Source organism: Danio aesculapii, chromosome 17 (assembly GCF_903798145.1).
Source record: "Danio aesculapii chromosome 17, fDanAes4.1, whole genome shotgun sequence".
Lineage (NCBI taxonomy): Eukaryota > Metazoa > Chordata > Actinopteri > Cypriniformes > Danionidae > Danio > Danio aesculapii.
In genome coordinates, this window is record NC_079451.1 from 50,360,009 (window position 1) to 50,375,106 (window position 15,098).

Consider the following 15,098-nt stretch of genomic DNA (forward strand, 5'->3'; position numbering starts at 1 on the left):
CATTTTTGTCAGGAAAGCTGAATGAGAATTGGAAAATGGCGGATTTTGTTCCTCCAGAAATAAAAATCCTCCAGATTACCGGCAGGGCTCATGGTTGAAATAGACAGGGAAAGAGACCTGTTGCACTGCTATCCACTGTGTCTGCATTCAGACCCGGGGATTGAGGAGGAGAGAAGTCCTCCTCATTTATAGTGTTTATATAAATATGACTATCTTTATAATGATAGAACAAAGTGTGGTTATGTGTATATGAAATTACGAATAACAAATGTAGCAGGGCAGAAAATTACTGTTTATTTCTTTGCAAACTATAAAATCATGCGTCTCCTCACAGTTTTTGTCACATTTTAGGAGCCAGCTGACAACAGCTGTTTGCTCTGCTCTTTCTCCCCTGCTCTGCTGGCCACGCCCACTCCTCCCTCTGCTCACAGCGCTCCACGCCCATCATGGAGCATTTTTTTTTTTAATTCGGAGGTAGACCTGAACCACAAGAGAGGTGTTTTATGGCCCTTTAAACTTAACAGCAGATTAAAATTAGAAATGCTAATACTTGATTTTTGTTTTTTAATTAATGATGATTTAATTTCATGCTACTTTTTTAATCCACAGACATCTTTGTTAACTTGAGAGCTGACTTATCTTCATTATTATTTAAAAACATCATTCATTCAAAAATAACAGAAATGAGTCACTTCCTTTATGATAAAAAGACTTGTTAAAGACTAAACATTTAAACTTGTGTGATTACCGTGTTCTGGAAAGGCAGTGAGATGTGAAACCACTTCAAGAGTAAAGTGTGGTTTCAGCACAAACAAGGAAGTGAAGCCCGCTACTTTTGCTTCCTCTCTATGTGAAAGACATCATTGCAATGTGCAGTTCCTTCATTTACCTCCGTAAATCTCCTGTTATATTTCAACATTTGGTTAAAAACAGACTTCTGAATCGACACACTTATGGTGAGTTGTCGATTTAATATTAATTCCTGAGCACATGGCTTTTCATAAACCGGTAAATGAGCTTCATTTACAATAGTCTGAATGGTTGATTTCTAATGACTCAACTACGAGTGCTGTTTTGAGATCAGCATTATGGGTTTGTAAATAAATCTGCTTCTGTTTAATGGAAAGATTTTTTCAACACATTTCTACACATAATAACTCATTTCTAATAACTGTTTTCTTTTTTCTTAGCCATGATGACAGCACATAATATTAGACTAGATATTCTTCAAGATACTAGTGTTCAGCTTAAAGTGACATTTAAAGGCTTAACTAGGTTAATTAGGCAAGTTAGGAGAATTAGGCAAGTCATTGTATACCAGTGGTTTGTTCTGTAGACAATTCAAACAGGGTTTCTGCAGATATCAAAACATCAAATTTAAGACTTTAAGACCATTAAGTATTAAATTTAAGACCTATATCACAATATCAAAAGCACACATACACAAAAAGATAAAATGCTAAATCACAAAATTAGTGGTCAAAAAAATGTATTCAAATTGAAGAGTAATAAAGACAGGTTAGACATCATTGAACTGCAAAAAAAACAAACAAACAAATATCTTAAGGCTGATTTATACTTTCGCCTGGTGCCGCATCGCGCACCTCATAAAACAGACGAGGCTTTTATACTTGACGCCATTGACATATTCTTTTAAAATGACAAGAGGCGGTCAAAAGAAACAGACAGTAAAATCAGACGGATAAACAGAGAAGTAGAAAGCTTCCAGAACTACGTCATATCATTAATATCATTGAAGATTTTTAAACTAATAGTTTATCATTTTTATAATTTATTATAATGATTATAAAGAGTTTTATAACCATTCAAGATTTTTTTAAATCAAACTTTGATGCATCACTTGGATATCTCGAAAAGTTCTACCTATTAAAGTTAAATATTAATGGCAACAGAACATGGGTTGCTCTACAATTATATTTTTTATTATGGCAATAATAAAAGCAACAAACAAACAAAATAAAGTACACTTACAATATATATATACATATATATATATATATATATATATATTTTTTTTTTTTTTTGGCCCACTCAACAATTCACATATTATTGTCTGGCTAGTTTCTGTCCTCTACTTAAAGCTAAAAAGGCAATAATAGTCTAACGTTCCTGACCATTATCATCAATAAAGCCTAGAAATTGGGCATTAGTATATAGTAAACCGATAGGTTCAAATATTCAGTTATCAAAGAAATTATTTGTTCCTTAATTATAGTTTTGTAACTATTAAATAGTTTTAAATTCAAAATTGTAATATAATCAGTGTAAAACCTATGAATGGTGGAAAAACATATTCTGTAATATTAAAACCACCTGGGTCTCCACTTTTGTCATGTGGATCATAAAGAGGTGTACAGTCGTACCTGTTTCAGACAAAATCTCTTCAAAGTGTTTCATACTCAAATCAAACGCGGCGCCACTCGAACTGTTCGCCTGAGTCTCAAAAAATTTCATGATCTCCACCAGCCGAAATCATGTCGCGCGCACCCAAAGCAAACCTCCGCAAACACAGCGATAACGTCACATTCGCCGCGTGCAGAGTTCAATAACAGAAAGCTGATTGGCTATTGCATGTTGGTCTCGTTTGTAGTTGTATTATCGCAAATTACATTTAGACTAGTGAAATAAAGAACAACACTAGCGCTGCACGATTAATCGAAAAAGATGACGATCTCGATTCAACCCTACACATGATCCTAATTCAGCTTTTTCTACTATTCAGCCAATTGGATTTTCAAAGTCATGAGAGAAGAAAAGGCGGTCGCACAAGTCTTCACAGCAACATTGACACCTTCAAATGGTGTTAAAAGAGTCACATACTGTATTTATAAGGTAGAATTCACCCAAAATGTCACTTATGTCTTCATTTAATGATGTATTCACGGTCGCAAAAATCACACGTGAGCTGACGCACTGTTTGTTTACTGCCGAGAACACGCACGTGCACGCAAATGACGCCTACTTTAGTGAACACAACCTGCATATGCTGTGAATAACAGGAAATAAAGTTGTAAATAACAATCAGTTTATTGCACAGAGCGATTGTTTGAGGGCCGTGCGGGAGGTTTGATTTGCATGTATATGTGTATTTCTCACAGTGACAGCAGCCATGAGCCGCACTAGAAAGTGAAAGTGAAACCTGTGCACACATCATTTAAATGATCATATCGCATTTTAGAGTTATGATTACGACAAGCATTTGATATGTTTTTTCTTTCATAGCGAACACAAAGTGTTGTGCATGAAAATAAATGTTTAATGTGTCAGTATAACAACCTTAGCCTATATATAATGGAATATAATAGTCTAATAATGTTGTCCATGACAGATGACAAGCACATGTCTTAAACATAATAAATCAACTTCAGAAATATGAATATAATATAATATAATCTGATTTCATCATTTTACTGTGAATTAACAAACAGGACATTTTGAAAGTCTGTTCAAGTCCACCATAATACAAAATTTAGCATTTTAAGCAACAGTAGACCTACACAGGCCTGATATTATTATTGTTGTTTTACCATGTTTGAGAATGAACAATAATAATAGGCTAATCATATTAACCTTTATTTTACATTTACAGAATCGTGAGAAAGAATCGTGGTCTTGATTTTAAGCAAAAGAAATCGTTACTCACATTTTTGCCAAAATCGTGCAGCCCTATACAACACTACGAAAACCAAGCAACAACATTCAAAATTTAAATGAGCATTAGATGTAGCGTTACATGTACATTGGGAAAATAAGACCTGTGCAAAAATATTTAATTTTAACCAAGAACAGTGAATTTAAGACATTTTAAGGCCTAAAATTTCAATTTTTACATTTTAAACTTAAGACCTTTTAAGACCCTGCGGAAACCCTGTAAAGTCAAATATTGCTTAAGGGGGCTAATAATAATGACCTTAAAATGTTTTAAATAAATTAAAAACTGCTTTTATTCTAGCCAAAATAAAACATAAGACTTTCTCCAGAAGAAAAATATTATATACAGAATATAATTATGTCAATAAATAATAATAATTAAATAATAATGTCATTGCTCTGTTAAACAACATTTGGGAAATATTTGGAAAAGAAAAAACAATTCACTGAAGGGCAAATAATTTTGACCTAGGTATACACATATTCACACACATATCTGTGCTTCCCACACATAGACTTTACTTGGGCGGGGCTGGGTGGGTTAGATATAATAACAGCCCCCCAAATATATTTAGTAACATTTTTATTATTTTTATTATTATTATTATTATTATTATTATTATTATATCATATTTTTTTATTATTACCATCCTTTTATTTTGTATCACAATATAACCAAAAATCTGCGATCAATTAAGTAGTGGAAAAGCTTCTCTACTGTTTTGTATTGCTCATTCTGTGTGCGCGAGAATGGTCAACACACCCACAGACACTGTCCAGTCTCACATGCACTGTAGAGCCACAGAGATGCGCCTTTTTGCGTCCGGCCAGGGTTTCTAAATGTACTAAAATGTCTGCAATTTGGCTTTTGCTTTCGTTTTCTAAAGCTGTCGTTGATTGCACAGTCACAAGAGCAAGAGAAACATGAAATAATTAATTATTTAAACTAATCTAAATACTCGGAGGACAAAATGACATCTAAATTGGCTGCAAAATATTTGTACACATTTAGAAATGGTTATCAACTCATTTTCCTTAATTAAATAATCTACACATTTTATTCTTGTAATTATTATAATTTTGAGATATTGTCTGTTTTTATTGCTTTATAAAATTATTTTCAGCATCCGTCCAGCATGAAAAGATATTGCGATTACTGTTCTACAATTTAAAACAGCATCTTAACAGTTTAAAACGGCATTTTTACATTTTAAAACAGAATTTTTACTTTTTAAAACGGCATCTTTACAATGTAAAATGGCATCTTTACAATTTAGAACGGCATCTTTATAATTTAAAACAGCATCTTTACAGCTAAAACAGCATCTTAACAGTTTAAAACGGCATTTTTACATTTTAAAACAGAATTTTTACTTTTTAAAACGGCATCTTTACAATGTAAAATGGCATCTTTACAATTTAGAACAGCATCTTTATAATTTAAAACAGCATCTTTACAGCTAAAACAGCATCTTTACAGTTTAAAACGGCATCTTTACAGTTTAAAACGGCATCTTTACTGTTGAAATCTTTACAGTTTAAAACGGCATCTTTACAATTTAAGACGGCATCTTTATGGTTTAAAACGGCATCTTTACTGTTTAAAACAGCATCTTTACAATTTAAGACGGCATCTTTATGGTTTAAAACGGCATCTTTACTGTTTAAAACAGCATCTTTACAATTTAAGACGGCATCTTTACAATTTAAGACGGCATCTTTACAATTTAAGACGGCATCTTTACAATTTAAGACGGCATCTTTACAATTTAAGACGGCATCTTCACTGTTTAAAACGGCATCTTTACAGTTTAAAACGGCATCTTTACAGTTTAAGACGGCATCTTTACAGTTTAAGACGGCATCTTTACAGTTTAAGACGGCATCTTTACAGTTTAAAACGGCATCTTTACTGTTTGAAACGGCATCTTTACTGTTTGAAACGGCATCTTTACTGTTTGAAACGGCATCTTTACTGTTTGAAACGGCATCTTTACTGTTTAAAACGGCATCTTTACTGTTTAAAACGGCATCTTTACAGTTTAAAACGGCATCTTTACAGTTTAAAACGGCATCTTTACAGTTTGAAACGGCATCTTTACTGTTTAAAACGGCATCTTTACTGTTTAAAACGGCAACTTTACAATTTAAGACGGCATCTTTACAGTTTAAAACGGCATCTTTACAATTTAAGACGGCATCTTTACGGTTTAAAACGGCATCTTTACTGTTTAAAACAGCATCTTTACAATTTAAGACGGCATCTTTACAATTTAAGACGGCATCTTTACAATTTAAGACTGCATCTTCACTGTTTAAAACGGCATCTTTACAGTTTAAAACTGCATCTTTACAGTTTAAGACGGCATCTTTACAGTTTAAGACGGCATCTTTACAGTTTAAGACGGCATCTTTACAGTTTAAGACGGCATCTTTACAGTTTAAGACGGCATCTTTACTGTTTGAAACGGCATCTTTACTGTTTGAAACGGCATCTTTACTGTTTGAAACGGCATCTTTACTGTTTGAAACGGCATCTTTACTGTTTAAAACGGCATCTTTACTGTTTAAAACGGCATCTTTACAGTTTAAAACGGCATCTTTACAATTTAAAACGGCATCTTTACAGTTTGAAACGGCATCTTTACTGTTTAAAACGGCATCTTTACTGTTTAAAACGGCAACTTTACAATTTAAGACGGCATCTTTACAGTTTAAAACGGCATCTTTACAATTTAAGACGGCATCTTTACGGTTTAAAACGGCATCTTTACTGTTTAAAACAGCATCTTTACAATTTAAGACGGCATCTTTACAATTTAAGACGGCATCTTTACAATTTAAGACGGCATCTTTACAATTTAAGACGGCATCTTTACAATTTAAGACTGCATCTTCACTGTTTAAAACGGCATCTTTACAGTTTAAAACGGCATCTTTACAGTTTAAGACGGCATCTTTACAGTTTAAGACGGCATCTTTACAGTTTAAGACGGCATCTTTACAGTTTAAGACGGCATCTTTACAGTTTAAGACGGCATCTTTACAGTTTAAGACGGCATCTTTACAGTTTAAGACGGCATCTTTACAGTTTAAGACGGCATCTTTACAGTTTAAGACGGCATCTTTACAGTTTAAGACGGCATCTTTACAGTTTAAGACGGCATCTTTACAGTTTAAAACGGCATCTTTACTGTTTGAAACGGCATCTTTACTGTTTGAAACGGCATCTTTACTGTTTGAAACGGCATCTTTACTGTTTAAAACGGCATCTTTACTGTTTAAAACGGCATCTTTACAATTTAAAACGGCATCTTTACAGTTTAAAACGGCATCTTTACTGTTTAAAACGGCAACTTTACAATTTAAGACGGCATCTTTACAGTTTAAAACGGCATCTTTACAATTTAAGACGGCATCTTTACGGTTTAAAACGGCATCTTTACAATTTAAGACGGCATCTTTACAGTTTAAAACGGCATCTTTACAGTTTGAAACGGCATCTTTACAGTTTGAAACGGCATCTTTACAGTTTAAAACGGCATCTTTACTGTTTAAAACGGCATCTTTACTGTTTAAAACGGCATCTTTACTGTTTAAAACAGCATCTTTACTGTTTAAAACGGCATCTTTAAAATTTAAGATGGCATCTTTACAGTTTAAAACTGCATCTTTACTGTTTACAACTGCATCTTTACTGTTTAAAACTGCATCTTTACAATTTAAGACGGCATCTTTACAATTTAAGACGGCATCTTTACAATTTAAGACGGCATCTTTACAATTTAAGACGGCATCTTTACAGTTTAAAACTGCATCTTTACTGTTTAAAACTGCATCTTTACTGTTTAAAACGGCATCTTTACACTGTGGTAAGAGCTCACGGTCAGCAGCTCACGTCACGCGTGTTTTCACGGATGCAAATACATCATTACATGAAGACAGAAATGACATTTTTGGGTGAATTATACCTCATAAATACAGTATGTGACTCTTTCAACACCATTTGGAGGTGTCCATGTCGCTAATCAACGTATATAAAACAATGTGAAGACTTATGCAGCCGCCTTTGCTTCTCTCCTGAACTTAAAAATATGATTGACAGAATCGTAGAAATGCTGGATTAAGATCGTCTAGGGAGTCGAATCGAGATCGCGATCGTTTTCATTAATCATTGATCGATTAATCATGCAGCTCTAGTATATGCTTTAGCGCCAAAACAATCCATTAAACTGTTTTCACGCTTTCAGTTTAATTCATTAACGAAGCGCAGTTTGAGCAGCATGAGCTGGACAGTCTTTACAAGCTATTCGCAGCACTGATAGTATTTTTAGGTTACCTCGGAAGAATAAACTTGGTCTGAAGGATGAGAGAACTCAGAAACCGGTTGAATGAAACATCCCTAAATAAAATATATATTAAAGGATATTTCACCCAAAATTCACCATTCTTACCATTAAAAGGAAAGTTCATCCAAAACTGAAAATATTGACCATTAACTCACTTTTACTTGTTCCAAACCTGTTTTATTGTTATTTTTTGATGTTGAACAATAATATCCAATAACTTGTAGGGTTATGTCTTTGGTTGTTGAAAACTTGAACAGTAAATGCTGAATTAAGATTGTTCTTTTGTTTATTAGTTATTTTGTCAGACAGCTAAAACATTTCACAAAATGTGTTAAATCAGCTGCACAAAGTGACTGGCATGCTGAAAAGCCTAGAAAATTAAGAGATATAAAGATTTGACATTTATCATGATAATTATCGATATTGACTGATATGAAAAAAATGATTGTGATCATTTTTTTGCAATATCGCCCAGCCCTAGGTCAGCCCATGATTTAGCAAACATCTATGAAACAATTCGCTTATACACCAAGCATGCAGTAGAGCTCAACAGTGCCGTGTTTTTACTTTATATTCACAGAAAAAGTCTCCAAAAATACCTTTCCAAGTTTAAAAAAAATCCATGTTATTGAAACTAAACAAGACATCAGAAGTTAATAATTTATATTATTTAGCCTGACATGTTCACTGTTCCAAAATGTTTCTTAAAATAAAATATATTGTGTTAAATAGGGGAAAAGTTGCTGTTTTTAGCTAGACATTTAAAAAAAAACCTTATATTAAAAGCAGTAATTACAATACCATGAAGCCATGATATTTTTATCCAAGGATATCATGCTGTCAGAATCTTATACCAGCCCATGCCTAATTATCCCACAACAAAATAATGCCATTTTCCCTTCTTCTATAACCCAGCTCCCTTGAGATGAATGTAACAGATGCATTGACAATCTCCTCCAGCCAGAGCGATGACCCTAACGACTGCTACCCGTCTGCGCATCCGGAGAGGAAGATATTCGTAGCCTTGCACTTGGCTGTAATCCTGATCGGCATCCCGTCCAACATCTTCTTTCTGTTTGTGTCGTACCGGCTCATCCGACAAAAGAACGAGCTGGGCGTTTATCTGTTCAACCTAGCCCTTTCTGACCTCCTGTTTATCATGTGTTTACCCATTTGGATAGAGTTTTCTCTCAACGACCAATGGCTTCACAGTGAAGCCGCATGCACAGTGTGTGTTTTCTTGCTCTTTACGAATTTCTACACGAGCATCATACTTCTGAGCTGCATCGCAGTGGATCGCTACCTAGCCATCGTTCACCCGCTCAAGTTTTCTTCATTTAGAAAGCGCCGGATTGCGGTCAGGATGAGCGTCACTGCTTGGATTTTTACTCTTGTATTCAATGCGATCACTGTGGACCCGAACAGCGTTTACGATGAGGAATATTTAGTCTGCTTGGATGTATTTCCTTTGTCACATAAACAAAAATGGGTCAACGTGACTCGTTTTGTAGTCGGTTTCCTCGTTCCTGCATTGGTGGTGGGTTTCTGCTATTGGAGGATTTGCTCGGATATCAAGAACAACCAAACTCTCAGGTCGATGGAGCTTCAGCATGTGTTTAAGCTTTTAATATGTGTTATATTGACTCTGTACTTGTGTTTCGGGCCTGTGCACATCATGATGGTTTTGAAGGTTTTGCTGGATAGCTGTCCACATCCCAGTTGGCTCTTCTTTGCATATAAGATCAGTGTTTTTTTGGCGACGCTCAACTGCCTGGCCGATCCACTCTTGTACGGCTTCACAAGCAGAACAGGTAAAGACAGTGCCTCCAGTATGTTATTAATCATCAGAAGAGCTTGCAGGAAAGAAACACAGAATGAAACTGTACAGCACAATCAACAAATCAATGGAACTGCTATGCTTTCCAATGACAAAAGTCCCATTTAAACATGAATTTCCAATGTGAATGAATCAAGCTGATATGCATATATGCTAAAGTGCCTCACAGGACTGAAACTAAACAATGAATGAAATTAAGGGAAGCTGTATGTTAGATTTTTTACATGCAGTAGCTCATGCTTACTGAAAAACTGCATGTGAGGTTCCACTTTTACACCCACTTCTTCCTTATTATTTTGCACAATCTTTTCTGATCACATGATGTGTAACAGTAACTCTATTTTTAGCATGATATGTTATGCATCGTATACTTTGATAGCAATATGGTCATATATTATTTCCTATATTAACGTTTTTATTATTCACTCAGGTACGGGACCAGTCTCTGGTACATAAACTTAATGGCCACTTTATTAGGTACACCTTAACAATACCGGGTTGGACGCTCTTTTGTTTTCAGAACTGCTTTAATCCTTCGTGGCGTAGATTCAACAACTTACTGGAAATATTCCTGAGATTTTGCTCCATATTGACATGATAGCATCACACAGTTGCTGCAGATTTGTCGGCTGCACGTCCATGATGCAAATCTCTCGTTCCACCACATCCCAAAGGCGCTCTATTGGATTGAGTTATAGTGACTGTGGAGGCCATTTGAGTACAGTGAACTCATTGTCATGTTCAAGAAACCAGTCTGAGATGATTCACGCTTTATGATGAAATACTTAAGGCCAGCCCGTCTGACACCAACAACCATGCCACGTCATGCTAAGTCACTTGAATCACCTTTCCTCCACAATCTAATGCTTGATTTGAACTGCGGCAGATCCTCTTGACCATGGCTGCGTAGGAATCCACATACTTCCATACTATACAGTACGCTAAAATCAGTATGCGAGCCGAGTATTATGTCCGAATTCATAGAATTCGAAAATCAGTGTGCGAGAAGTACCTGGATGACTTACTACTTCCGGCAAGATTCTGAAGTGCGCATCCCATGCACGCTGTGCTATCCCATGATGCTCAGCGAGAGAATTCATAAATGGGAGTGAAGCGACGCAACTGACACAGGTAGGTCACATGACCATGACAAAATGGTGGATGGAGTACATCCGAATTCCATTAATACTTTATAGAACGTACTTTTCTAACGGCCGTGTAGTACGTTTAAATTCAAATGCAGTACCTACTGAGTAGTGGGCAGGTTTGGACGCAGCCCTAGTCTACATGCCCAAATACATTAACTTGCTGTCATGTGATTGGCTGATTAGAAATTTGCATTAACGAGCAGTTGGACAGGTGTACCTAATAAAGTGGCTGGTGAGTGTATTTGTACCTAAGATGTTCATATTAGTACCTCAAAAGCTGCATGTTATGTACATTTTGTACTATATATACACCTTTGAGGTATCGATATTAACTCTTCAATACAATTGTGTACATTTAAAAAAACTGGACTGTCCCAGTGATAGTTCCCGTACCTTTATTACTGCGAATGTATGTTAAGCATACATGCTAACCCTCTACGGAAAGCATGGCAATGACTAGTAAATGTTTTAGTTTACTAGCCACATGAATATATATGCACTATTTGGGCGTGTGCTTCTCTCCACAAAAAGACTGGATATATTATTGTCCTATTAAATAAAAACTAAAGTTTCAACAAAACATCAGTCAATCAACCATGTGCCATTTTAAATGTAATAACTTAAAAATGCTCGTCACGTTATTGGTCATTATTGATAATCTGTCAAAATGTGTCTAGAATATCAAGTTTGCTCACTGTGCTGTGACAAAATATAATCTGGAAACATCTATCAAACTGATTAGAGAGTGAAATTAACATTTTACTATCTAGTGGTTAACAAGAAGTAAAATTTGGTGGCAAGTGATTTACTCACATTGTAGAGGGTTGCATGCACACATAAGTGTGTAAATGTACATTATTTTTTTAAAGAAGTCTCTTACGCTCACCAAAACTGCATTTATTTATTTACAAAATAGCAATTTTCTTTTAAATAGACTTTAAAATGCAATGTATTACTTTGAGGAAAAGCAGAACTTGAAAACAAAAACAGTATTACCCCATAAAATAGTGCTGCTAAATCTTGTGAAACTGTATTCATATCGCAATATTTAAATCACAGAAAAATTAAAGATCCCAATATCAGATTTTTCCAATATCGTGCAGGCCTAGTGGCAGGTGATTTACTCACATTGTAGAGGCTTGCATGCACACATAAGGTTTATGTACATTATTTTAAAAAGATTTTATGCTCACCAAAACTGCATTTCTTTGTGTAATCAAATAACAAATAAAAAATAACACTTTTTCTTGTATTTCTAAAATGCAATGTTACTTTGATAAAAGCAGAATTTATTCATATAAAAATGTTGAAAATATAAACAAACCATATTGATAGAAATGTTTTAAATATTTATAGTAATAGAGAGAGAGTAAGTAAGGGATTTATTGCATTTATGCTTATGTTTTTCTATGTTGTTATTCAAGAAGTGGCAAAACAAAAACCATGACAGACATCTATAAGCATGAATACAAACTAACCACTTGTGGAAAAAAGTGACGAAGACAAGGTTCACACATGCACTGTTTTATACATAACTATTCATTCTAAAATTGTTTGGTCTTTATAATCTCTTTGGCTAGTAATATCATTTTCATGTTGTTTTTGTATATTTGTATGCATGTATTAGGCTTGGGCGGTAATACGGTAATATGGTATACCGTGGGAGCTGAAAAAAAACAGATCTACCAACTACCTGTGGCGTTATTTCAATGACAAATGAGCGCAGTATTACAAGATCGCATTCGCATTTATGTAATAGCCTACGAGCATGCAAATCTTTTTGCTTGCGTGCCAATTTCCTCTGCTTGTGCACAAAACTTCTTGCACGCCCCCTCAAATATACACTGCTCAAGCGCAGATCTTCTTTTGCGCTCTCAAATAAACGCTGCTGAAGTTTGATTTGGAGCGTTTACATAAGTATGTCTCCAACATTTATTAGATTTGCTAGGAATATTTCTGAATGTCTCCAATAGTCCAATAGACCTACAGAGCTGTATTAATGTGTCCTAAATAAAGTGAAAAGGCGATACGTTGTGTTTGCTGGCCTCACGCATCACGTACCTGTCAGTCAGTCAACACGTCACCTTTAAAGGTAAACAAATGACGCACAGCACTACTACGATTACAGAAAAGTTTGCGCTGTTATAATTCACTTACCTTTTAATACGCTTTGGTGCGATAATAACCCGCTATTTTAAAAAAACACGACTGAATGTGTTGAATGAGAATCTGTAATGTACCGTGGCGGGATAAATTTTGGCGTGGCACCCCGCCATGGATGAATGAATGTAGCGGAAACCATGGTATCAGTTTCAATACCGTTATATCGTCCAAAAAAAAAAAATGCACTTATATAGGAGACAGGTATTTAATATTATTTATTTAATGCCTAAAAATGATTATGCGTGATTGTCATCACAGGACAGTGTGGAGGAGAGAGAGAGAGGCGAGGTAAGATGGCGAGTCGCACACCAAGTGACCTGGTCTCGAAAAAAAACACAACTTCTGCAGTTTGGCAGTATTTCGGGTTTCGACTGAAAGAGAAGGGAGACGTGGTAAATACGAACTAGAGATCTGCATTCCCCCTGCTGTACCGCGGGACCCGACCAGATTTCTTGCGGTGCGGAAATAAATTTCCGAATAAAGTGCGGGAGCAGTCGATAACTCTGATGTATTTGAACAGGAGCGGGCGGTCAAACAATATCGCTCTCGATTGAGCGAGCATGCGCATGCTGTTTATATGTATGCGTGTTTGTGTTTGTGTGTGTGTGTGTGTGTTTGAATGAGCGAGAGCGTGATGCTGTGTGTCGCTTGGTGCAGTGTATGTGTGTGTGTGTGTGTGTGAGTGTGTGTGTGAATGAGAGAGAGAGAACGTGATGGTGTCCGACGCTTGGTGCTGTCTATGTGTGTGTATGTGTGTGTGTGTGAATGAGAGAGAGAGAGAGAGAGAGAGAGAGAGAGAGAGAGAGCGTGATGGTGTCTGTCGTTGGTGCTGTCTATGTGTGTGTGTGTGTGTGTGTGTGTGTGTGTGTGTGTGTGTGTGTGTGTGTGTGTGTTTGTGTGTGCGTGCGTGAATGACAGAGAGCATCCTGCGCAGATCTCTAATATGAACAAGACAAACAGGTGACCGTGAACCCAAGGTCGCATATACGGTATTCAGTTTCTGAATGATTTAGGCATAAGCCAACAGTTTGGTGACGCTGTCTGAGCCTTGCATCATAATTTTTTTCATTATGCACGGTAATACCGGATACCGAGGTAAAATAGGGAGGAGGTTTGACGGTATCAAAATTTGGATACCACCCAAGCCCAGCATGTATTTATGTATGTATATAAAGACAGCACAATATATCATTTCAGCATCGATATCAATGTGCGCACCCGCAATAGTCACATCGCAATATATGCAATGTTGAGTCTGAATTATGGTTCACCAGGAGCCACAGAATTATATAATTACTGTATTCATACAGAATTTATACGATTTACACAACAAAAAAAATCTTACTTAGAGTTTGATTCAAATCTTTAGATGAGCTGAATTTAAACAAACAAGTCACATTTAGTAATTTTGAACTTAATAAGCTTGTTTAAATTAAATAAGCTCTCCATTGATATGTGCGATATGACTATACAACTTTTTGCAAATCTGGAATTAAAGGGAATTTCTTTTTTTGAGAAAATCACCTTTAATGATGCCCAAAAAAGTTATTTACCTAATATCCTAATGATTTTTGGCATAAACAATCTACAGTTTTCATTCATTTTCCTTCAGCTTAGTCTCTATTTCATAGATCGCCACAGTGACATGAACCGCCAACTAATCCGGCATATGTTTTGCGCAGCAGATGCCCTTCCAGCCGCAACCCAGTACTGGAAAACACTCACACACTACGGCCAATTTAGTTTGTTTACCTATATCTACAAATTTGATCAACACAATGATTTTTTTTTTTTTGGCTACTGCAAAACTCAATTATATACTCAAGCTAATCTTCTGCCGCTTCATCCCAGCGTTTTGTATTCACAATATTAGTTCAGCCATCCTCTAAACCAAAGCTTTCATCATCAGCTAAACCTCCACCTCATTCT

General features: G+C 35.7%; 1 protein-coding gene across 1 annotated transcript; it reads left to right on the plus strand.

The window, feature by feature from the left end:
* The first annotated feature begins 870 nt into the window (after positions 1-870).
* Positions 871-10,281, plus strand: LOC130244939 (psychosine receptor-like). The gene is made up of 2 exons (XM_056477527.1): positions 871-956; positions 8,937-10,281. Exon 2 carries the CDS (start codon positions 8,947-8,949, stop codon positions 9,964-9,966), a length of 1,020 nt encoding a protein of 339 aa, XP_056333502.1. The 5' UTR covers positions 871-956; positions 8,937-8,946; the 3' UTR covers positions 9,967-10,281.
* The last annotated feature ends 4,817 nt before the right edge of the window (positions 10,282-15,098 follow it).

Excerpts from the sequence above, each read along its gene's own strand:
- LOC130244939 (XM_056477527.1), top strand. The coding sequence starts at position 8,947 with ATGAATGTAACAGATGCATTGACAATCTCCTCCAGCCAGAGCGATGAC.